Genomic DNA, 23,000 nt, shown 5'->3' with positions numbered 1-23,000 from the left:
AACTTCTTGTGTACAATATTGTTCTTAGTCTCAGAGAGCCAGCCATGTTAGTCTCTAGCTAATATTATTCTTAGGAAGTTCTGCTTTCTCCTGCTAGAGCTAACTGATGAGCTCTCTCCATCTCACTGAAGCAAATGTAACCTGAAGGCCTTTCCACAGGATTGAAATAAGATTTTGCCACAAATCACAAGAGCGAGTACATGACTGCAGGGAATAAAGTCATAAATTTCTACTTTGCCGTTGTTGCCAAGGCCTCTCAATCACATGCTGTGCATTTTCCACAGGGTGCCAAACGTACATGGACATAATTATCGTGCTGGATGGCTCGAACAGCATCTATCCCTGGGTGGAAGTGCAACATTTCCTAATAAACATCTTGAAAAAGTTTTACATTGGGCCTGATCAGATACAGGTAAGACCAGCCTGGCTCACTCTGTCCATTTATGTACTTGCTCAGCCTAGCAATACAGTTTTTCCTGGCCTATTTCCTAGAAGAAATGTCCCCACTGCAGCTTGGCCAGGTACTAGCCGAACATAAACCTTCCAAGTATGTATTTTAAAGGGAACCAATAGAAATACTATTTGTGTTAACATTCTTGACAGGAGCGTTGTGAGCAGGACACGAGAAGTCATTCTTCTGCTCCACTCCATGCTGATTAGGCTTCACTTGGAGTATTGTATCCATTTCTGGGCACTACATTTTAAGAAAGATGTGGAAGAAATGGAGAAGGTCCAGAGATGAGCAACAAGAATGATTCAAGGTCTAGAGAACATGAGTTATAAGGGAAGCCTGAAAGAACTGGGCTGGCTTAGTTTAGAAAAGAGAAGACTGAGAGGGGACAGGACAGCAGTTTTCAACTACCTCAAAGAGGGTCACAAGGAGGAGGGAGAAAAATTGTTCTCCTTCACCTCTGAGGATAGGACAAGGAGCAACGAGCTTAAATTGCAGCAAGGGAGGTTTAGGTTGGGTGTTAGGAAAAACTTCCTGTCAGGGTGGTTAAACACTGGATTAAATTGCCTAGGGAGTTTGTGGAATCTCCATCACTGGAGATGTTTAAGGGTAGGTTAGACAGGGATGGTCTAAATGGTACTTGGTCCTGCCATAAGGACAGTGGACTGGACTCGATGACCTTTCGAGGTTCCTTCTAGTCTTAGTTGTCAGCTCACAAGGCCAAGGACGGACAGAATTATGGGATTTGCTTCAACACAGAGCCGATATGGGATAATGGACTTAATTAAGCTTATATATGCCAAGCTACTAGAAAGTCAGATCAGATTCATGAGGTACACATTAGCAAGCAAAAAGCACAACAGAAATGTATTTAATCAGATAAGAGGCATTTTGGCATGCTTACGTCTATACTGCTGTGGGGAGTTCTGGTCCTGAAGTGCCTCACATCAGGGCCATGGTAGATGTGGATCCAGCTGTGGGAGGCCCACAGCACCACTGAGGCCAAGAGTCCCCAGTGAAATTCAGCTGGGGGCAGGACCTTACAGTGATTTTATCCCTTCACTGCTTACTGGGTGAGTGCATACTGGCTCAATGCCACTTCTAATGTTCTCATGAGGCTGAGACCAAGATTGCTCTGTCTGCTGATTCCCAGCTCAAATGCAGGTGTCAGGGTTGATATGGCTGTCTGGTGTTTGTGTCTGCAGGATTTGAGACTGCAACATAGGGATGAGAACTTGATCATACTATAGGAATGGAAGTTTCCGCTCTTGCTCTCTGAGGCCTGCAGGCTGCTGTTTAAGATTTCATGATTCTATGAAATATGGAAGAAGGGAGCAACATACACAGTGAAATGGGAAGGAAGAAAGGAAGGAAGGAAGGAAGGAAGAGGATGGCTACGCCACATTAAACTTAAATCAGCGCTGCTCTGGGTTTCTGCAGTTGGTAGCAGCAGCGAAGAGTAAACCCTTGTTTTCTTAGAAACTTAGAGATAGGCGTGTTCGTTTGTATTCTGTCAAAACAAAAAAGCAGTCATGTAGCACTTTAAAGACTAGAAAAATAATTTATTAGGTGATGAGCTTTTGTGGGACAGACCCACTTCTTCAGATCTATAGCCTCACCAGAACAGACTCAATATATAAAGCACGGAGGTGGACCTCCGTGCTTTATATATCAGAGGGGTAGCTGTGTTAGTCTGGATCTGTAACAGCAACGAAGGGTCCTGTGGCACCTTATAGACTAACAGAAAAGTTTTGAGCATGAGCTTTCGTGAGCACAGACTCACTTCATCAGATGCTTTATATATTGAGTCTGTTCTGGTGAGGCTATAGATATGAAGAAGTGGGTCTGTCCCACAAAAGCTCATCACCTAATAAATTATTGTGTTCGTCTTTAAAGTGCCATATGACTCCTTGTTTTCTTGCTAATTGTCCTGGGCTTTCATGGCTCTCAGCACAGAGCAAAGAAGACCCTGCAGTGGGCCCGTGCCAGCCAGTGCAGGCTGCAGGGCAGGGTCATTGCTTTGTAACAGACTTGAGCCTCCACTCTGGGATCCTCTCCTCTTGCAGAGTTCTAGAGGCCAAACCCCAGTTTGTGCCTGAATGGCTCTACACCGCAAGGAGATGGCCCCACAGCCCATGCCCTGTGAGCCTGAGACGGCTGGTGTGGGCCAGCCACGGGTGTCTAGTTGCGTTGTAGACATATCACTTGTGGCTCCTGTTGGTACCTAGGTTTGTGACTGAGAAGCCAGAAAAAGAAGGGTTGGGGGAATAGGACCGAAGCCGTGCTCCCTGTCTGTGCACTTGTGCAGCCACTCAGCGGCGATTCAAAAGCCACCCAGCTGGTTAGCAGAGTGCCCGCAGCTAGGTTTGTTGGTTTCTGCCGGTGGTGCACCTTGCACACCCCTCAGTACATGCAAAAAATTATTCTGTACCACATGACTGAAAAAAAAAAATCCACGCCTAGATGGAAAAGATTAGCGGGAACATTAGAAAGAAGGATTTCTGCCAGAATTGCACTGATTGCTACCCTGCATATCCTCAACAAGAGAAGGCATGGGTCAGCATTACGGGGCCTGAGGCTCTGGTCTGCGCAGCTGAGTGTCTAGGTTCCCAGGCACAATACTACCCCTCTCCTCTGGGCAGTTTTCTACTGCTGCTGAGGCAGGGGGTTGAGCCTGGGTGGTAACTGGCCAGAATGTGGACTCGTGATTAGTGCTGGCTTTGTATTGTCAACTGTCATGTGGGGGGGAAATACGGAGCCAAATTTGACTGAGTTGACTGTGGTAAGACCGTGCAGCAACAGTGTTTTCTCTGCCAGTTAAGTGTAACAAATGGTCCAGAAGTTCCCCTTAGAAGGGCTGGAGTCTAGTCTCTGCAAAAGGATGTCTGTGACTAGTGTGTGCGCCAGATCTTCTTGTTTGGAGCAGAACTTGTTTAGTGGCAGATCTATTTCATGCACTTTTTTTAAGGGGCCTACAATTAATTTCTGTACTAATATTGGCAGAGCTGCTGCTGCGAACCAATTTGGGGTTTACTTATTTAGGTTGTCAGTGCCAAATTTCTAGCACTAGTCAAAGAGCAACAGCTTTCTGCCTTCCCTTTTCCTTCGGTGGTTCATTGTTCCTTGGGCTGCTGGGTTTCCCTGCACAGAATGAGGAGACATTTCAAGCCAGTTCTGGAGCTATGCAACAGATGTGCCTGCAAAAAAGCTTCCGTCCTTTTAAATGTCTTTGAAAGTTAAGGTTCCCTGATTCGCTTTGCGCGCGTGCGTGTGTGTGTGAGAGAGAGAGAGAGAGAGAGAGAGAGGTAACTAAATAAACATATTATCCCAGCACTAAACATACCTATTAGCCCAGTTACATGTAGCACAGAAGCAAAGCAAGCATGGAAAAGACTGGTTTCCTTGCTGATGGCCTGATTGCTACACACTGTACTCCTAATCCCTCCATTTCAGGGACATCCTACAGCAGTCAGTCGTCTGTATCTATATACCGTATATTGACAGAAATTACACTTGAGCACTAAAATAGGACCTTTGTGTCTCAGATGAATGCTATGATGTTTGGAATTTGCACCCTTTGTAAGGCTTCTTTTAATTCCTAGGTGGGAGTGGTTCAGTATGGCGAAGACGTCGTGCACGAATTTCATTTAAATGACTACAGATCTGTAAAGGATGTGGTGGAAGCTGCCAGTCACATAGAACAGAGGGGAGGTACAGAAACCAGGACAGCCTATGGGATAGAATTTGCTCGGTAAATCACAAATTTACTCTAATTGCAAATTTCTTTTCTTTACTTTTCTGAAAAGCGAACGGCCCTCAGGGCTATTTCCAGACAATGCCATACGGATACTCTGTAATAGAATAAATTCTGCTTAGCCATCCACAGCTGCTGAACCCAGGAGTCCAGGGCCGGTGTATGTCAGTCTGACCTCCCCTGAATCCTGGAGCTGACTGGGATCGTTTCAGCCCCTGCACAGTCCCAGGGCCCTCTTCCACCAGCTAAGCATTACCACCCCCAATATATCTCTGCCCTCCGGCTGGGTTAAAGGAGCATAGACCTGGTTAGGGTGGCTCTACACTGGACCAAGGAAATCCCCAGACTGTTGCTTCAGCTGGTTCTCTGCATGCTTTGTGCTGAGCAGGACAACAGGAATCAGGCCAGTCTTCCCTGTAACATGAGCACTTGGGTGGCCTCCCAGGAGAGAGTCAGGTGATCACCAGAGTGCTCACAGCTGCCTACATCCAACAGCAGTGTGTTTCTATTCGTGGTGTTCATCTGCTTATGCCTGGGTGCACATAACAAAATTTATTCTGCCCTCTGATGGAAAAAATAGAGGGAACACTGCATGAGGCCCATTTATTTCAGGGTGCCTCTTTCTGAACCTAAGCAGAGTTGCACTGTTCAGATCCAGCGTCAAATCAGAAATACGACCTAGCCCAGCAGGTGGGGGAGTTCTGGTCCACCTGAGCAAGGCACCGCAGAGCTGGATAAAGACCAGACCCACCTGCTGTTCAGATCTGGTTTTTTTCTTGACCCCGTCTCTTGCTCTTTGGTTGCAGAGCTGCAAGTGCTGAGAGATTCACAGGAATGTGGAACATTAAACCTTAAGACTGTCGCTCCTAGTTCAAATTGAATTTAGGGGCACATGTGAATACAAACATTGAGGTGGATTCTGATCTAGTACACGGCTGTAAACCTGGAGCAAGTCCTCTGATTTAATGGAATAATTTCTCAGGGAGTTTTCAGTTAGCTCCACTATGAGGAAACACTGTTCATTAATACCGAAAAGCTTTCCCAGAATCCTATATTTTGTTAATTTCCTTTTTAATTTAAGAATTAGAAGCCTATTAAAATAACAGGTTGTGGCTTGTGAATCATCCCCAGAGTAGATTCCTGTTGATCTGAAAGCAGCAGGGCTAACGGCCACCATGGGCCCTGGGGCAAAGTGGGAGGGGGCCCAGATCCGTACCTCCAGAAGGGGAGGTGCCATGGGCATAAGGGATGTGGCCAAAGACGGCCAGCCCTGAGTCTCGGCCCCACCCCCCAACTGTGCAGAGAAGCAGCTGCAGACTGTAGTACGTAAAAGGGTCCTGGAGCTTCAGCTGCCACTGCCCTTTGAAACACTGGGCCGGGGACAACTGTCCCCTTCCTCCCCACCCCACCCCATTGGCAGACCTGTCTGAACGGAATGAGAATCGTGGGCCTTGTTCTGGTTCGCCTGGAGTTCAGACCAAAGAGGGAGTTTTTCATGTCAGTGGCACATGCCAGCCTGACACATGCGAAGCACACCCAGTCTGGCCATGTACACTTTAAGCTACGTTCTGATAAGAAGAAGCTTCCTGCAGCCCACGGGCTGCTGTGCACAGCCGCATGTTTCCTTTTCATTGCAGCTCAGAAGCCTTTCAGAAAGGTGGGCGGAAGGGAGCCAAGAAGGTGATGATCGTAATCACCGATGGGGAGTCCCATGACAGCCCAGACCTGGAGAAGGTGATTGAAGACAGTGAAAAGGACAATGTCACCAGATATGCTGTGGCAGTAAGTCACTCTCCTATTTAACAATCAACTATAGCGCCTCCATAGTGACCTGCTTTGTGTCTGCCTGAGCTTCCCTAGCTGTGAACTGGGTACAAACTAGTAATAACACTGGGCCATTCTTCTTCTGTGCCTTGTCCTATCAGGCCAGGTTAGACACTCTGCTTCTTCATCTCCAAGCATCTTCTCAAGCACCCCCTCCAAGCTGTCACCAAGCTTCTGCCCATTCTCCTTCAGTATCTCCTGCTCCCTTTCACAAGGTCTTCATCATGGCCTTTGTCTGTGACTAGCTCTTGTTCTGTTCCGCCAGCGTACCCCAGGTGACCCACAAGAAGTCTTGTGGCACCTTATAGACTAACAGACATTTTGTAGCATAAGCTTTCGTGGGCAAAGACCCGCTGCATCTGACCTCTCTGATCCAGGCGACCCAGTCACTTCAGGCGATATTCCTTCAGCCTTTCTCTGATGAGGCTACTGCATCGTGGCTCATATCATTTCATTGCAAAGCCACTATCTGCTCTGATTTTACCCAGCATCCGCCTGACCAGTCTCATCTTGGCAGCGTGAGGCAGCTGTTCTCTCTTCTTCATTGGTTGATAGTCTCATGCCTAAGTCATGGCTGGCCTCATCACAATCTGACATGCTTTGCTCTTTAGTTTACTTGGCACATTCATATCTGAGGGAGACTTCCCATCGTCTTCCTCCATTTACTCCAATCGTGCTTCATGTCACTCTTAATATCCACATCCCAGCGGAGCTGACAGCCACTGCGGGCCTGGGGGGGCAAGTAAGGCGAGGAACATAGATGCCTGCCCCACAAGGGGTGGGGCCAATGTCAGCAGGCGTGGGGCTTGAAGCCATCAGCCCTGGCTGCTCCCCACACACACACACGCTCCCTCAGAGCCAGGTGCAGGGCAGCGGTACAACACTGCCATGGTGTTTCAAAGGGGCCTGGAGTTCTGGCCACCACCACTGCTACGTCTGCAGCAGTGGTGGCTGGAGCTCCGGCCTCCTTGGAAAAGCTGGGCACTCAGGCAGCTGCCCCCGTTGCCCCCACCTGTGGTTGGTGGGCCGAACATCCCCATCATGATTCAACACCATTATCTAGCTCTTCTTTGAACTCTATTACAGTCCTAGATTTCACAGCCTCCTCTGGCAAGGAGTTCCACATGTTGACTGTGTGCTGTGTGAAAATGAACTTTCTTTTATTAGTTTTAAGCCTGCTACCCATTAATTTCATGTGGTGTCCTCCAGTTCTTATATTATGGGAACAAGTAAATAGTTTTTCTTTATTCACCCTCTCCACACCGCTCATGATTTTATATACCTCTATCATATGGCCCCTCAGTCTCCTCTTTTCTAAACTGAAAAGTCCCAATCTCTTTAAGCTCTCCTCATATGGGACCTGTTCCAAACCCCCCATCATTTTAGTTGCCCTTTTCTCAACCTTTTCTAATGCCAATATATCTTTTTGAGGTGAGGAGACCACATCTGTACGCAGTACTCAAGATGTGGACGTACCATAGTTTTATATAGTGGCAGTAAGAAATTCTTTGTCTTATTTTCTAACACCCTATTTGCGTTTTTGACTGCTGCTGCACACTGCGTGGATGCTTTCAGAGAACTGTCCTCGCAATGGGAACAGAATGAGATTTGTCCCAGGGGGAGTCTATGGCAAAGCCCAGAATTTGAACCCAGCCCGCTGGGGGCAAGGTGGGCCTGAATCAGCATGAGCGGAGGAAATGGAGGAAGGGAAAGCAAGATGGCGTGGCTCACTAAGCAGTTACTGCAGGGGCCAGCTTACACCTCATGGCAGCATTACTGGCGTCCCCGATGTTTTCACAGCCAACTAGTGCTCTGTGAGAGCCTCTGCCAGGCCCCCATCTCCAGCTGGGCCCTGCACCACTGCAGTGCTTCTGCCTCGATCTGCATGGGACGTGGGTTGGGGGCAGCTTCACACTGCCCCCGCAGACCGGACCCCTTGCAATTATTCCTTCTCTGCACAACTCCAGCCCCTTTCACGTGATATGTGAAGTCAGGGGGAGGCTTTCCTTTAAGGGACTTTGGATCAGTCTAAAAAGGGGGTGGGGGGAGTGCCCCAAAAGTTACTTGAGTAAAAGTACTTTCCCTTCTGGATACTTGAGTACAATCAAGCTGGTGGGGGTGCTTTTACTCAAGGAGCAGGGTGTAGGGAACTCAGAAACCCTGGCCAGGGTGGAGGACAGGTTGCGGGAGAAATGAATCCCCTTCTCCAGGAAGCCAGACAGGTAGGGCCTCCAGCAATGCCTTTCCCAGCCAACACTCCCCCTGGGACTCTGCAAGTCTGCAGAGTGCTGCTCCTTTGTATTCTCCTTCTTTGCAATTGACTGTTTGGCAACAGGCCCCCGTGCCAGGTGTGCAAGCCCATGACCCAGCTGTGCACTGCCGGACAGAGTGGAAGAGGCAGAGCTGGGTTAGCCTCTCCCCCACCAGCCCTTCAGTGCTGTCTGGGGTTCTGGCCGGTGCCACACAGGACTCTAGCAGTGATTTAAAGGGCCTCTAGCAGCAACAGCAAGGAGTCCTTGGCCCCCTTGGGTCACCAGGCCCTGGAGCCTTTGTCCCCTTCCCCCTCCATCGTCAGGCCTGCTGGTCAGAATCTAGAAGCTATGCCCCAACCTGAAGGGACTCTTGAGTAGGCAGCAGCCCAGGGAAGCAAACAGACTCTGCAGGAAGGACCCTGCTGGTATCGCTTCCCTCTGTGTCTGGGATCCGGAGCAGAGGGAGAATCTGGGTTCTCCTACCACACCTTAAAGGGCTGTCACACAGTTGTGGGTGGAAGCAAAAAGATTCCCACTAAGGATCAGGAGCCTGGTATCTCTGTCACCCTGACAGAGGCAAGGAGCCAGAGGTCAAGAGCAGTAACTGGTAGGCGCCTGTCCCAGTGCGCGTCTCCCTTCCCAGCCCCACCCTGTAGCTGAACAGCAAATGCAAAACATAGGGCTGATTTTATGGATGTCAGATGCAACCTTCATAAAGGGAGGCCACCCTCTTGAAAACCGGCCCCTTTGCATCTTGGGAAAGCTCTGCCCAGTAGGTGAAAAAACTGCACAACTTATTTTTGTTTTTCACATCCAGGTTCTGGGGTATTATAACAGAAGAGGGATCAATCCAGAAGCATTTTTGAATGAAATAAAATTCATAGCAAGTGACCCAGATGACAAGCATTTCTTTAACGTCACAGACGAAGCGGCACTTAAGGATATTGTGGATGCACTGGGAGAGAGGATATTTAGTCTGGAAGGTGAGAGATGCGTATCTCCTGCTTTCTAGCAGGTATATTATGTTTCTAACTTCTGCGTGTTTCTACAGACCATCTTCCGTGTCATGCCATGTGGGTGACAGAGAACTGCTGCTTTTTTAGGTTTAACGTGCAGCTTTCCTTGTTAACCACCTCAAGCATTTGACCTTCTAATTAAAATGCAGTCTGCTGGGAATTTTCGCAACATTATTAACATCATGCTTCGTAAACTAAAATAACTGCCTTCGTCCAATTATGTGTTGAAAGACATTCTGTACACAGAACATGTTCTGCACCTCTGACCGACGGGGGGCTACAATGGCCCTCAAGTTAAGGTTGTCCAGTGTTTTCCGTGATAAAAATAATTTTGCAATCTTTATTCAAAGATCTTTAATGTTTCCAAGAGGCCTTTGAAATTTGGCCTGGGCTTAGTCTGGGAGTTGGTTTGGGGTGAGATCATCTACACCCGTATTCTGTTGTAACTGTATGGATCCCCATGAGAAAACAAGGCACTTCTACACAGGCTCATGTGAATTGTTGTAATTCTCTTACATTTCAGTGAATGCCACTTTACCCCAGCTGAGGAATTGGCCGTTCATGTTCTGAAGTGACATGGGGAGGTCATGATTCGTTGCGCCTAATTTTATTCAGTAGCTGGCCACCTTGCCTAGAACAGATCTTTAATGCAAACACCTTATGTTTTATTCTAGGTACCAACAAAAATGAAATCTCCTTTGGACTTGAAATGTCCCAGACTGGATTTTCATCACACATTGTGGAAGTAAGAGAACAGATCTGGTTTTCTCTTCTGTTTAAGTATTTTTGAGAGGTAATCCTTCTAGGGGCAGTGCTAGGTGACTCTCCTTGGAACAGCACCAACCTAGAGCTTTTGGTTTCATTGTGTATGAGTCCATGTTGCATATTCATGGCCCATAAGGCTGTCATGAGCCTTAGGGTTTGGAGATAGCCCGTGGTCCCTACTGTGAATTGATACGAACTTCCAGACTAAACATCTTGGACGTGTTTCCGTTTTCTCCTGATAGAAAGTGATGCCATTGAAGAGGCAACACCTGGATTTTTAGGAGCATGTTGGATCCACATTGAAATGAAAATAATTTTTCTCTGGAGCCCCGGTGCCAAATTCAACCCTTGCACCACTCCAGCTAGGTGTGGGGAGTTGTGTGTTCATTCAGTGTGGCTACGCTATCTCTTTAAACTTTAACCTAACCCATCCAGCACATTTCCGAGATGTCCGCTGAAGTTTTATTGAGTGGCACCACTTCCTCAGAACATGGAGCTGAAGGGAGCAGGGAGCTGGAACCAGCACTGTGAACTGAGCTGACTCCTCACTGGAACTTGGGTGGCAGTCCAGGTTCTCCAAACAGTTTAACCCATGTTTAAAAACACAATTAAATGTGTTTATGGGTCTCGGACATCTCAAAATAGGAGGGCAAATGAATGAGTCACCGCGGGTTTGTTTGGTTTTTGTTTTTGTTTTTTTTAGTTATTCACTCTAGCAGGAGATGGGGCACATAAACATTTAATGCAAGCTAGTGCTGACCTTTGAAATGAACAAGGCAAAAGCGGGAGAAAGAAAGTGCATTATAAGAACATAACACAAGAATGGCCATTACTGGAGAAGACCAAAGATCCATCTAGCCCAGTATCCCATCTGCTGACAGTGGCAGACAATGATCAAGCGACTTGTCTCCTGCCATCCACCTCTAGCCTTTGGCAAACAGAGGCCAGGGACACCATTCCTACCCACTGGCTAAAAGCCTTTTATGGACCTAACCTCCATGAATTTATCTAGCTCTTCTTTGAACTCTGTTACAGTCCTAGATTTCACAGCCTCCTCTGGCAAGGAGTTCCACACGTTGACTGTGCGCTGTGTGAAAACGAACTTTCTTTTGTTAGTTTTAAGCCTGCTACCCATTAATTTCATGTGGTGTCCTCTAGTTCTTATATTATGGGAACAAGTAAATAGTTTTTCTTTATTCACCCTCTCCACACCGCTCATGATTTTATATACTTCTATCATATCGCCCCTCAGTCTCCTCTTTTCTAAACTGAAAAGTCCCAGTCTCTTTAACCTCTCCTCATATGGGACCTGTTCCAAACCCCTCATCATTTTAGTTGCCCTTTTCTCAACCTTTTCTAATGCCAATATATCTTTTTGAGGTGAGGAGACCACATCTGTACGCAGTACTCAAGATGTGGACGTACCATAGTTTTATATAGTGGCAGTAAGATATTCTTTGTCTTATTTTCTATCCCTTTTTTAATAGTTCCTAACACCCTATTTGCGTTTTTGACTGCTGCTGCACACTGCGTGGATGCTTTCAGAGAACTGTCCTCGCAATGGGAACAGAATGAGATTTGTCCCAGGGGGAGTCTATGGCAAAGCCCAGAATTTGAACCCAGCCCGCTGGGGGCAAGATTGGCCTGAATCAGCATGAGCAGAGGAAATGGAGGAAGGGAGAGCAAGGTGGCGTGGCTCACTAAGCAGTTACTGCAGGGGCCAGCTTACACCTCGTGGCAGCATTACTGGCATCCCCAGTGTTTTCACAGCCAACTAGTGCTCTGTGAGAGCCTCTGCCAGGCCCCCATCTCCAGCTGGGCCCTGCACCACTGCAATGCTTCTGCCTCGGTCTGCATGGGACGTGGGTTGGGGGCAGCTTCACACTGCCCCAGCAGACCGAACCCCTTGCAATTGTTCCTTCTCTGCACAACTGCAGCCCCTTTCACATGATGTGTGAAGTCAGGGGGAGGCTTTCCTTTAAGGGACTTTGGATCAGTCTAAAGTGGGGGGAGTGCCCCAAAAGTTACTTGAGTAAACGTACTTTCCCTTCTGGATACTTGAGTACAATCAAGCTGGGGGGGTGTGCTTTTACTCAAGTGGTTTTCCACCACTGCATCTACATTACTCCTTCCTTTCGAAAGGGGTATCTAGATGCAGCAGATCCTAAGGAAGAAGGGTGCTTTCAAAAACGGGGCTTCTTTTCAAAAGAACCCCATCTACATGGCTATTTTAAAGTTCAAACGCAGCACTTCTGACGTGGCGAGTGGCTGCCGTTATGCAAAGGAGGTGCTGAATGAGCAGCTGGACTTTCACTCAGGTAACTTTTGGGGCACTTTTTCCATCTCTGGTCTTAAGTTAGGGTGGTTCTGGCTTTAAAAACCTAGCACAGATTGAAATACTGAAAGCTATCCACATGCAAAGGCAGGCTGAGCTGTTAAATCTGGCCATGCGTTACACGGGCCATTACTTATATACCAACTTGGCAGGTGGAAACATGACTGCAGACATGATCTCACATGTTACCCAGGAAACAGCTTTCTCCAGCTCTGTTTCCTGGCTTCCTTTTCCATCCTGCCTTTCTCTGCACCTGCTCACAGCTGCTGTCCAGTACCCGTTATCCTGCCAGGAGGGTGGCGGAGCAGCTGCCTCTCCAGCCAGTGCTGCTACTTCGCCAGAAGGATCAACAGCTTTTAACCAGTCTACAGCCTTGCTTTGTTGTTGTCTCGAGGACAGACCTTTTAGTAGTCTTGCCAGAGCTGAGAAGTTTGCAGGAGTTGGCACATGTGGAAATATTTGACTTACTAATTTGGCACTTGGATTTAACAGCTTCCAAATGTAGATGGTCTTCTAAATGTGTAGTTCCCTACTGAAATGTAGTGTAATAAGGTGCAAAGGATAGTACTGGTAGGATCAATATAGTAGTTTTGAAAACACACCTTTGTGTGAATGCTTTGGAGTGTTGCTTCCTTGAAACATTTCCTTGCTATGTTTGTTCTGCAAATGACAAATGTGATTTGTGGGAATATCTTTGTCTTGCTTTTTTCTAAAACTTATCAAGCCAAATAAATACAAAGCCTACAAATTTAAATAGCAGGAAAGCTGCCCCCCCCACACACACAAAAAAAGCTGATACTTTTCTATAGGCCAAACCAAAAAATTAGATTCTCCTCGTTACTCTCATTCATTTCAAACTTCTGGCTTTTGGTGGGATTTGTCCATATGCCTCACAAGGGGAATAATTGTCATGGACGTTAACATGGCAACTAATATTTTAAACTGAGAAAGGGGCCCAAAAATTAACCTTGACTCCAGTCTAACTCTTCTGACGTCACTAATGGCAGCTCATGATCTAATAAATAGAACTGTTAGTCTTAAAGGTGCTACAGGGCCTGCTTGGGAGTTTTGGGGAGCTAAGGACTAACACAGCCACCCCTCTGAGACTGATGGCTCCCCAGTAAGTCAACGATCTAAACCCTCATTTGTCTCCCTGGGAGCAAGATTAGGGCATAAAGACGGCCCCAAGGCTCTGGTGTGTGTTCGTGGTCCGGTCCCTTGGCTCTCAAAGGCAAAGGGAGGCGCTCCTAATAGTCACTGACTCTTCTGGAAATTCCACTTCAGATCTCTAGAAGGACATAACAGAAGCTTAGTACTGTCCTGGTATAATCATCCTCCTAGTGCTTTATTTAGCGTGTGTGTCACCCCACTCCCTGCTGGGTCTCCTGGTGCTGGGAATCCCACGCACACCACGTTGGGCCCTCTACTCCTAGATCAGTGGCTCCCAAACTTTTCTTTAGTGTGGACCCCCAAAGCCTTCACGGACCCCATCAAAGCCAATTCTAGCCCCTATGCACACATCATTAAATGACAAAGGAAAGCACAACATAAACCTTTGGGCCGCAATTAACAACATTACTGGAAGAGATTTAAGTTTGAAGTAACGATTGATTGTAACTTTGCAATTTCTTTAAAACTGACCCTCTATGATCATTTTTCTGTCTTTCTTTCTTTTTCTGGACCCCCTGCAATACCCTCATGCATCCACAGAGGTCTGTGTACCCCAGGTTGGGAACCACAATCCTAGAGGTTTGCAGTGAGCTCAGGGATATGGGCTGAGAAAAGCTGGACTCTCGATTTCCCATCTGCCGTGTAATGAAAGGCCGCTGCCAGGCTGATTTATTTTAATATTTTTAGCCCTGACTCAGGATGCTCTTAGTCAGACTTTGGTTTTAGCCGCACTTATGATTACGCTTCTGCAGGGCTGAGGACAGGCTGGCTGCTGCAGCGTGTGATTAAATGATTGCTCCTGGAAGGCCCCTACCAGCAGTCCCAGACCAGACTGTTCAGATTCTGTCAATAATGGGTCCAGTCCCTGGGCCCTGCTGCGCTGTTTGGCACAGAAACCAAAGGGGATATGAAAAGTTGCTGTAAGTCTCCTTTGTCCCTCTTGAATCCTAGAAGTTGGCTGGGAGCCAGTTTGAGGCCTGGAGTAACTGAGAGCAACCCCTGGCACACCTTCCACATGCCCTCCAGGGACGCAGACGTCAGGATGGTCTTCTGATGGCTGCAGCAGCACAAAGATCAGCCCCATTGGCCTTCCTTGCTCTCTGCTTTCTCTGCAATGGGATGAGGACTTGATGAGACAGGGTTAACAAAGGCTTTGATCCTGCAAGTCCTGTACCAAATGCAGCACGAGTGTCGCATGGCTGCACACCAGTGGAGGCAGGCGGACAGAGACAGCATGCAGGCTCTAGCAGTCTTAAGCACTGGGTGTCCTCCCTGAGCAGGCGTAAAGCTAAAGCTCCGGGTGCCCTCACTGCCATATTCTCAGGTGCACTGGCTATCAAAGGGGGTGGATCAATCTGGGGAGTGGGCGTGTCTAGCAGACTTGGCCCCAAGTGCAACCAGTAGGGCAAGCGGTGACTCTGCTTTGACCAGCTGCCGCTACTGGGAAGGGATCACCCGTCCACCTCTCAAACGTTCTCATTGATTCAGAGTAGGATTCCTTTGTGCTCCCAGACAGAGGATTTACCTAGTGCTTGTGCAGCTTTAAAAGCAAGCCCAAATTTGGCCCTTTTGGGCACCACTTCAGCATTGCTGGTGCTTTCATATCTCAGTTGGTTTCTGTCTGTGGTGTGGTCAGTTTGTCTGGATTCACATGGTGTTTGACGTTTGCATCGAAACCTCTTTCAGCAGCTGCAGCTCCTTTGTGTTCACTGCAGGATGGGATTTTGCTTGGGGCCGTGGGAGCCTATGACTGGAATGGAGCCGTACTCAAAGAAACCGGCAGTGGAAAAGTCATTCCTCGTCGGGAATTGTATCTCCAAGAATTCCCAGAGGAGCTGAAGAACCATGGAGCATACCTAGGTAAAGAGATCACACCGGACGGCTCTGTTCCCAGACTACATTCATCGTTTTGACATTTTTAGATCGTTTCTGTCAGACTCTTTCACAGCAGACCCCATCGGCCAGTGCTCATAGAAACACCTCTGCCAGCAAAAATAAATTAGGCACCTTGCTGTGCCCCTGGGCTGGGACTGGTCCTGCTTTCAGCAGGAGTTGGATTTGATGACCTCCTGAAGTCTCTTCCAGTCCTAGGAGTCAGTGTGCTTATGCAAGAGAGATACTGGCCCTTGGTCACTGATAAAGCCCACTGAGTATTGAACTAGTGGAGGATGCAAAGTAAAGTCGAAGCCTACAGGAATACACAATAAAAAAGCCATGTAAATTCTGGTGTTCTGATCCACACAGGTCACCAGTGGTTCTCCCTGGGGAGCTTTAAAACACACTGCTGACCTGCCATGGCTAAAGAGGATGTATCTGGTGGGGCAATCAGCTCCATACACGGCTAGTGGAGTGCAGGAATAATAATACACCCGTCCCTCATTTAAAGAGTACTATACTTACGAGTACTCGCTAAAACGAGGGACATGTATACCCACCTATGTTCACTAGATGAGTAAACTTCCCTCGCTAATATGAGCAAGCCTCAGGGTCCCTGGCCGGGGAGCAAGGAGACTCGCATCCCCCAGCAGCCCCAAACTTCCCCCAGTCTTAACCCCCCCACACATCCCTAAACCACCCCCAGCCTTAGATTCCACCCCACCAACCACAGCTCTAAATGGGCCCAGCCTTAGACACTGCTCCTCCTCCCGCAGCCTCTTCACTCGGGCTGCTGGGCTTTGTGGCTCCCCAGCCCTCTTGCTGTCAGCAGGTAACTGTCATTAAAACCAATTAACTCAAGTGTTAAGCTTTCAGCACCTAGACATAAGGTAATTGCTGTCTCTAGTGATAGATCTCTGCCTGAGGCAGCAGTGTCAAGAAACTGCAAATGGCTTCTTTAACAGCCACATGCAGCTTGGAACTGCCCAGCTGGCGACCCTTAACAAATCTAATGGTGACCCATGGTTGGGTCCCAACCCATAGGCTGGGAATCCCTGCTCTCCATACGTACATACATACACTACATCCTATTTCTGGTGCCCAACTCTACAAATACATCAGAAAAGTACCTAAACTCAACTCGTTTATGTCAAGTTACAAGCACTTGGAACAAATTGGAGACTTTTACATGTATTTTAATGGGAATTCAGCGTTACTCTTATGAGTTTTCTCATATGAGCAGAAATTTGGGAACCAGGGGGGTGCTCGTATAGTGAGGGATGAGTGTATATGCCTCGTTTTCAAAATGAAGTCTACTGACTTGAACTACAAGCCGCATGCTGCTCGGAACCAGTCTCTACCTGGCAGGAAGTAGGAGCAGAGATTACACGGTAATAGAGCAAAGATGCCCAAGCTCTGCTCTGTGTGATCAGGAAGATCAGAGGCCCCAAGCACAACATCCTACTCCCAGGAATGGGAGAACATAACAATGGGGCGAGTTGCTACAAGCTGAGTGTCAGGTTGGTCTCACCAGTGCTGTGGTCACTGCACTTGGATGAGAGACAGCCTTTAAATAGCACCACGGCAGCTCCGGTTACAAAAGAATACCCTGCTGCAGTGACTGTGTACAGGGGCGCCGTTTGGCCCTCTTCCTTAATGGCCCCAAATGGATCAGATACGAAAACTGGAACTCTCTGAGAAAAACAGCCCCTGGTATGTCACTCCAGAAAGCAACAAAATTTCATTGGCCCAGGGCCCAAACTGGGCAGTCATGTCCAGGACCGGGGCCAGTAAAAGAGCCCTTCCAAGATTCCCCCGGCATGAGAAATAAGTTGGCATCCTAGTGGATGAGTCCATGCTGAGGACAAACAAGGGAGCTGTCACTGTACTGTAGAGCAGCCTATCTGAGGGTCGGCTGCACATCCAGCAGCTCCAGGATCCGGCTGCAAAGGTTCTATAAAGCTGCCTTTGCCCCCTGCCTCATAACCTTTGTTGAGTGCAAATAAGTGAGTGCCGGGGGCTTGCCTGGTAAAGTTGTACCGACAATTTTTTTGCACACACGAAATACAGGTGTAGTGTCAGAGCCACATGGTGAATTGAGGCCAAAAGAGACCCTCATTCTAACTCCTTTAAGTCTGACTCCTAAATTCCCAGGTTGGAACCTACCCCTATCAACTGGTTCTGAGTGAGAGCCAAAAGCAGAAGGGGCCTTTTCTGCTGTTCTCATTCACATGCTGCTGTCTAACGGGATTTCAGCTTTGGCAGATGGAAATTTGGGGTAACCAGCTGATCTTGCATGATTTCAGGTCCTGAATTGACACCACAACCTGAACCTACATCTTAGTCTTATTTCAACTCCTACCCCAGACCACAGCACCTAAACCTGATCTGAGCCAAATGCCACCTTCCTGACCATCAGTAGTCAACAATAGCACAAAATCTTCATGGGGCACCTTCGAACTAGCAGCTCCAGAAAACTGTCTGGGAGAATTATAAGTGCATTTCTTCTCCAAAACCAGAGTGAGCCCTTGCTCCTTTCCCATTTGTTTTGGAATGGGAGATTGTAATATAAATCCCAGTCAGTTCTCTTTGCCTAAAAATATCTTTTTTCAGATTCCTTGCGAGGTTTTCACTTTAAATCACTCAGTACCAAAAGGGACAGAACCAGAGCTTGGAAATGAAATATCTCACCATTATTTGTCTATAATGCCCTACAGTGCTCCCTAAACTTCTTCTTTGCTAAGTGCGCTCTGAACTTCTGATCAGTGGCCAATCACCTTTAGACCCATAAATACCCTGGGTGGTAAAAGTGGTAGTGCCATCCTTAGCAGTGTGTGCCAGTTTCTCTGTGTTAGTGCTGCAGTCCCCTCACACATCCATAGTAATAAATAGGCTTCCTGCATTTGAATACTGGTTTGTGTGTCAGGCAGTGATCCCTGTAAGTTGAGCGCTTGGGTGGCCACTCAGGAGATGTTAAGGTGCTGCCCAGCTGATTAGTAGAGCACCCTGAGCCACCAGCCTGTGTTTCTATGGTGGTGCACATCTGCGCATGCCTTGGTGCACATAACAAAATTTATTCCACCCGTGGATGGAAACAGAGAGACCATTGTCATCGGGTGTCACTTTTAGCCCTTAGGGAAGCATTTGGGAGTGATTTGTCTCTTTTCTAGCTAACATCTAAAGCTCCCGCCTAGCCCACAAACAATGTACTCATTTAAACAGGGATTTGCTGGATCATGCATGCTACAACTACGGGTGTAGTGATACTGCAGCTACCCCTGGCTTGAAGTGGTTTCCATTATATACAAGATTTACAGTTCAGTTTTAATGGCTTTCAATACCCCCTTTTCAAAAATTGTTCCAGTACTCTTGTGCTAGATGTTGGCTGTGCGTGTGTACTTACTTGGATACCCAACCAGTCCTGATCCACACTTTATATGAAAGTTACATGTTAGCAAATGAGTAGTAGGTGCTAACCCCTTGTATGAGAATGTGTGTTAGAGATGATGATAATAACATCTTCTACTGATGGACTAGGTCAGTGATTTTCAACCTATGGTCGATGGACCCCGGGAGTCTAAGGGTTCTACAAAAGCTTCTTGGTGCCAGAGAACAGTCGTTTTTGATCTGTGGTCTGTGAACGATGTCTAGGATTTCCAAAGTGGTCGTACCTCAATTTGAAAATTTTAGGGGTCTGCAGATGAAAAAAGGTTAAAAACTCCTAGGGTAGATGGTTATAAACATCTTACTGGTGCACTGGACTCTTTAACAATCATTAACAATAGACTAAACGTTTATTAAAACATTGATCACCTATAAACCCTTTCCAAGGTACCAATACATGTACATTTAATAAAAAGTGTGGTCAGGTTCATTAGCAAAATCCAACCCTGCCTTTCCAGCTCACACAGTCGATTAGCTTAGAGCAAGGGTTATAAACTCTGGAGCTGAAGTAAAATCAATCACTGGGATTCAATTGGATTATTCGGAGCAGTATAATTCAGCACCTTTGCCTGGTTTTACGTCCCCTTTCTGTACAAACAACACATCTTCATTTAACTCCAGTATACACTGATCTCCTGAAGCTTTTACTTGTTAGGGTTATTTTTAAAGTGTTCGTGAAGCTAATATTGTCCCTGGAATCACAACTTTCTATAGCACCCATAATTTTGACATTAGATATCACTAAACTCTTTTATACTTGGGCAGTCAACTCAGACCTGGTCTGTGCTCTGCTAGGAGGATTCTTTATATGTCACCACAGTTAGCTGTGCATAATGATGCATCATGGTTTTGTATCCAAATACAGTGTTATGGTTTGTATAATTTTACATCAGCTGTGAAACAGGGTGGCTGTCGGAAAATATAATGGGTTTATTTGCCACTGCAATATTATTCTGGATTTGATTTGCTAGCAGCACCACACCTTGCAAATTCCTGCTAGTATTCTGAATGATCAAGGAGATGGAATGAAGGGCCTGAGCAATATATTTTGGGCACTTCAAGAGATAAGGTTAAAGGTGTTGGGTTTGTTTGAATAACTTTATCTTTTGAGAAATCTTGGTTTCCTGTTTGCTGATCTGGCAGGTGTCTGCAGCTGGGTTAGCAGCCAGGAACTAATTGAAACCAGATGGTCAGCCACCAATGTTGCAATAAAGGGAGAGATTCAAGAAGTGGAGTGGGCGATCAAATGATAAGCATCCATGTGCATACATTCAGACTAGAGATATGGAGTAACTTTTTCATCATAAGAATGATTAACCAGTGGAATTATTTTGCCCAGGGCCTTGGTGGATTCTCTACTACTGATGATTTTTAAACCAAGGTTGAATGTTTTTCTACATGATCTGCTCTAGGAAGTCTTTGGGGGCAGTTTTCAGGCCTGTGTTATACAGGAGATCAGATCAGACAATCACAACACTCTCTTCTGGCCTTGAAAGCTATGATTCTATCTGTCTGCTAAGAGCCAAACAGAAAAACCCTAATCAGGACACTTATTGTCCAGCTAGAAAACACAATATGCAATTGATTTAGCTGCTCTCTGGTATCCAGATGTGTCTGTGTCATTTGTTACATGTGTTCTATATAGCATCCCACCCTGTGCCAGACTCAGAGCCTGGTCATAATTCCCACGCTGGTGGATTCATTTCAAGTTAGTGCTCACCTTGTATTTCTGTGTCTTGTAGGTTACACTGTCACCTCCGTGATGTCACCGAAGCATGAAAGGATATATGTTGCGGGAGCTCCCAGGTTCAACCACACTGGGAAAGCAATTATTTTTACAATGCACAGCAACAGAGATCTAACAATTCACCAGTCTTTGAAAGGAGAACAGGTAAAACAGGAGGGGATGCCTAGGGACAAGCTACAGAGGAGACACCTGAAATAGGACTGATTGAATGCACTGCTGTGTATGGCAGTTCAAATTAGCCTTCCATCCTGATTTATAGTTCTCATCTAGCTAACCCGAGGGACAAAAAGTTAGATCTTCATCAGAGGTAAATGGACCACCACCCCCTGCCCTTTCTCCCCTCTACCCGCACCCGTAGTTCCAACATCCACGAGCCTTGTTTCAATGATTACATTGTTCATGGGCTAGGCAGGGACTTTCAATGTAATCTCCCTTCAGAAGGCTGAAAATTCCTCCCACTCCAAGGCTGTCACCCATGAAGTACTCAGTTCTGTAGAAATACAGGTCAGACATGTGGCGTGCTTGTTTACATTCCAACCACTTCCTCCTTTCCGGATCTTTCAGATCGGCTCCTACTACGGAAGCGAAATAAACTCCCTCGACGTCAACGGTGATGGAATCACAGATATTCTGTTGGTCGGTGCCCCCATGTACTTCAGTGAAGGCCGTGAGCGGGGGAAGGTGTACGTCTACACTTTAAAAGAGGTAATTAAGCTGTCATTGTTCATTCTTTTTCTCTTTCCCCAGAAGAGGCTTTGGAGTAGCCAGTGCTTTGATTCTCTTTCCTCAAACATGGGTGTCCTCTGACATGACCCTCGCCTGGCCCTGGGCGTTCTGCTAGGATTTGGGAACGGTCAGCATTGGTCACCGTTCTCAGGCTGATGCAGCCACTGCTGTGGGAGAATGTCAGTGTTCTGACAAGGGGAACACTCCCTTCCTGATGCAAATGGAAGAAGGTTGGTGAGAGCAGGCAGAGGAGTGCAGCCAGCCTGCTTCTGTGGAGAGGCAGATGCCCTGGACAGAGGCCCTTGCTCTGCTCAGGCAGACAGCGCCGGATCTCTCTGGGTGGCCAGGCTGATGGATGGGATGTCCTCTCTGCTTGGACACCACGGGTCCCTCTCTGGCTGGAGGGGTATTTTCCAGCTCAGGTTGAGATACATGTACTAGATTTGGTGGCGTCAGCCTGATACAACTAGCAGCATAACCATGGCAGGATGGCTGCTGGGCTGAGTGAGCCACTCAAGGACCTACCTAAGAGTTCAGATGGGACTGTACTTGGCTGGCTAGACCCTCTGCCATGATAACACTCCTGTTCTTAGCACTCTAGTTCAGTCAGACCGAGTGTGGGTGTGTCTACCAGAGCTGTTTACCCAAGTGCTGTGCCCATACACCCTAGATCAGGGGTCAGCAAACCCTGGCACAGGTGCCAAGAGTAGCACACGACTGAATTTTCATCGGCACGCAAGGCAGGAGTCAGTCCCGCTCCTCCTCCACCATGCAGCCGGGGGCTTGCTCAAAATCATGCCACCTGTTGATCAGCAAGAGACCAGCTGATGCCACAAACCACCAGCTGAACAGTAAAGCTCTGCACCTTCATTTATTCATTAATGAAGCTGTTGTCAGTAGGACTACTGGTGACTTTAAAAAGTATCACCAGCACTCGGACCGCACGTAGAGGTCAAAAGGTCAAATTTTGGCACTCTGCCTCGGAAGGGTTGCTGACCCCTGCCCTAGATGTACCCTAAGATAGGCAAACCTGTCTGCTCAGCTGGTCAGGCAGAGGTATTGAACATCCCAGGGCTCCTGGTCTGCACACAGGGATGGAGAGGGACATGTATTCGGCTGGGGCAGGCAGCATGGGTGGTGTATTCTCCCACAGCTGCGCTGTCTCAGCCGTGGTCATAGAAGCCAAAGTTCTCACATGTGATATTTGTCAGAGAAATCAAGGGATACGACTGGGCCTCGGAGGGGCCAGGAGGGGCTACTTCAGACCGGAACCACCCTGTCCATCTGGAAATGGCACTTGAGTCCCTCCATAGGGCTCTGAGCTGGCTCCTGTCATTGTCCATGGAAATATACACACGTCACTAGGCAGTGGATTGGGCCCTCACTGTTGGTGGCATATTGCACAGGGTGTCCCAGTCTGCTGTCTTGCCAGTAGTACCCAGGGTGGGGGACGTGGTCTCTTGGGCTGGATGCAGAGCCATGGCTCATACACACCTGGCTTGTTCCAAAGTGCAGCCAGACCGCCTTGAAAAGTGTCATTTGGCATCTTTCATCACAATCTGTAAGAGAGGCAGAGCTTGGGATCCCATCTTGGCTATGGCTGCTGCTAGGCTTGGAAGGAGATTCCCTCTTTTCCTTCTT

General features: G+C 47.4%; 1 protein-coding gene across 1 annotated transcript in view; it reads left to right on the top strand.

Annotated features, from left to right (window-relative positions):
* The window catches only part of ITGA11 (integrin subunit alpha 11), a 147,518-nt gene that overhangs the window by 67,635 nt on the left and 56,883 nt on the right, over positions 1-23,000 (top strand). Inside the window, exons 6-13 of the mRNA XM_075007012.1 lie at positions 285-412; positions 4,054-4,202; positions 5,843-5,987; positions 9,099-9,264; positions 9,972-10,042; positions 15,283-15,427; positions 20,629-20,777; positions 21,198-21,338. Coding sequence (XP_074863113.1) covers positions 285-412; positions 4,054-4,202; positions 5,843-5,987; positions 9,099-9,264; positions 9,972-10,042; positions 15,283-15,427; positions 20,629-20,777; positions 21,198-21,338 — 1,094 coding nt within the window. The remainder of the gene's footprint in view (positions 1-284; positions 413-4,053; positions 4,203-5,842; positions 5,988-9,098; positions 9,265-9,971; positions 10,043-15,282; positions 15,428-20,628; positions 20,778-21,197; positions 21,339-23,000) is intronic.

The sequence above is a fragment of the Carettochelys insculpta genome, chromosome 12, assembly GCF_033958435.1.
Source record: "Carettochelys insculpta isolate YL-2023 chromosome 12, ASM3395843v1, whole genome shotgun sequence".
Lineage (NCBI taxonomy): Eukaryota > Metazoa > Chordata > Testudines > Carettochelyidae > Carettochelys > Carettochelys insculpta.
Note: the sequence above shows the minus strand (reverse complement) of the source record. Positions and strands in the feature narration are given on the sequence as shown.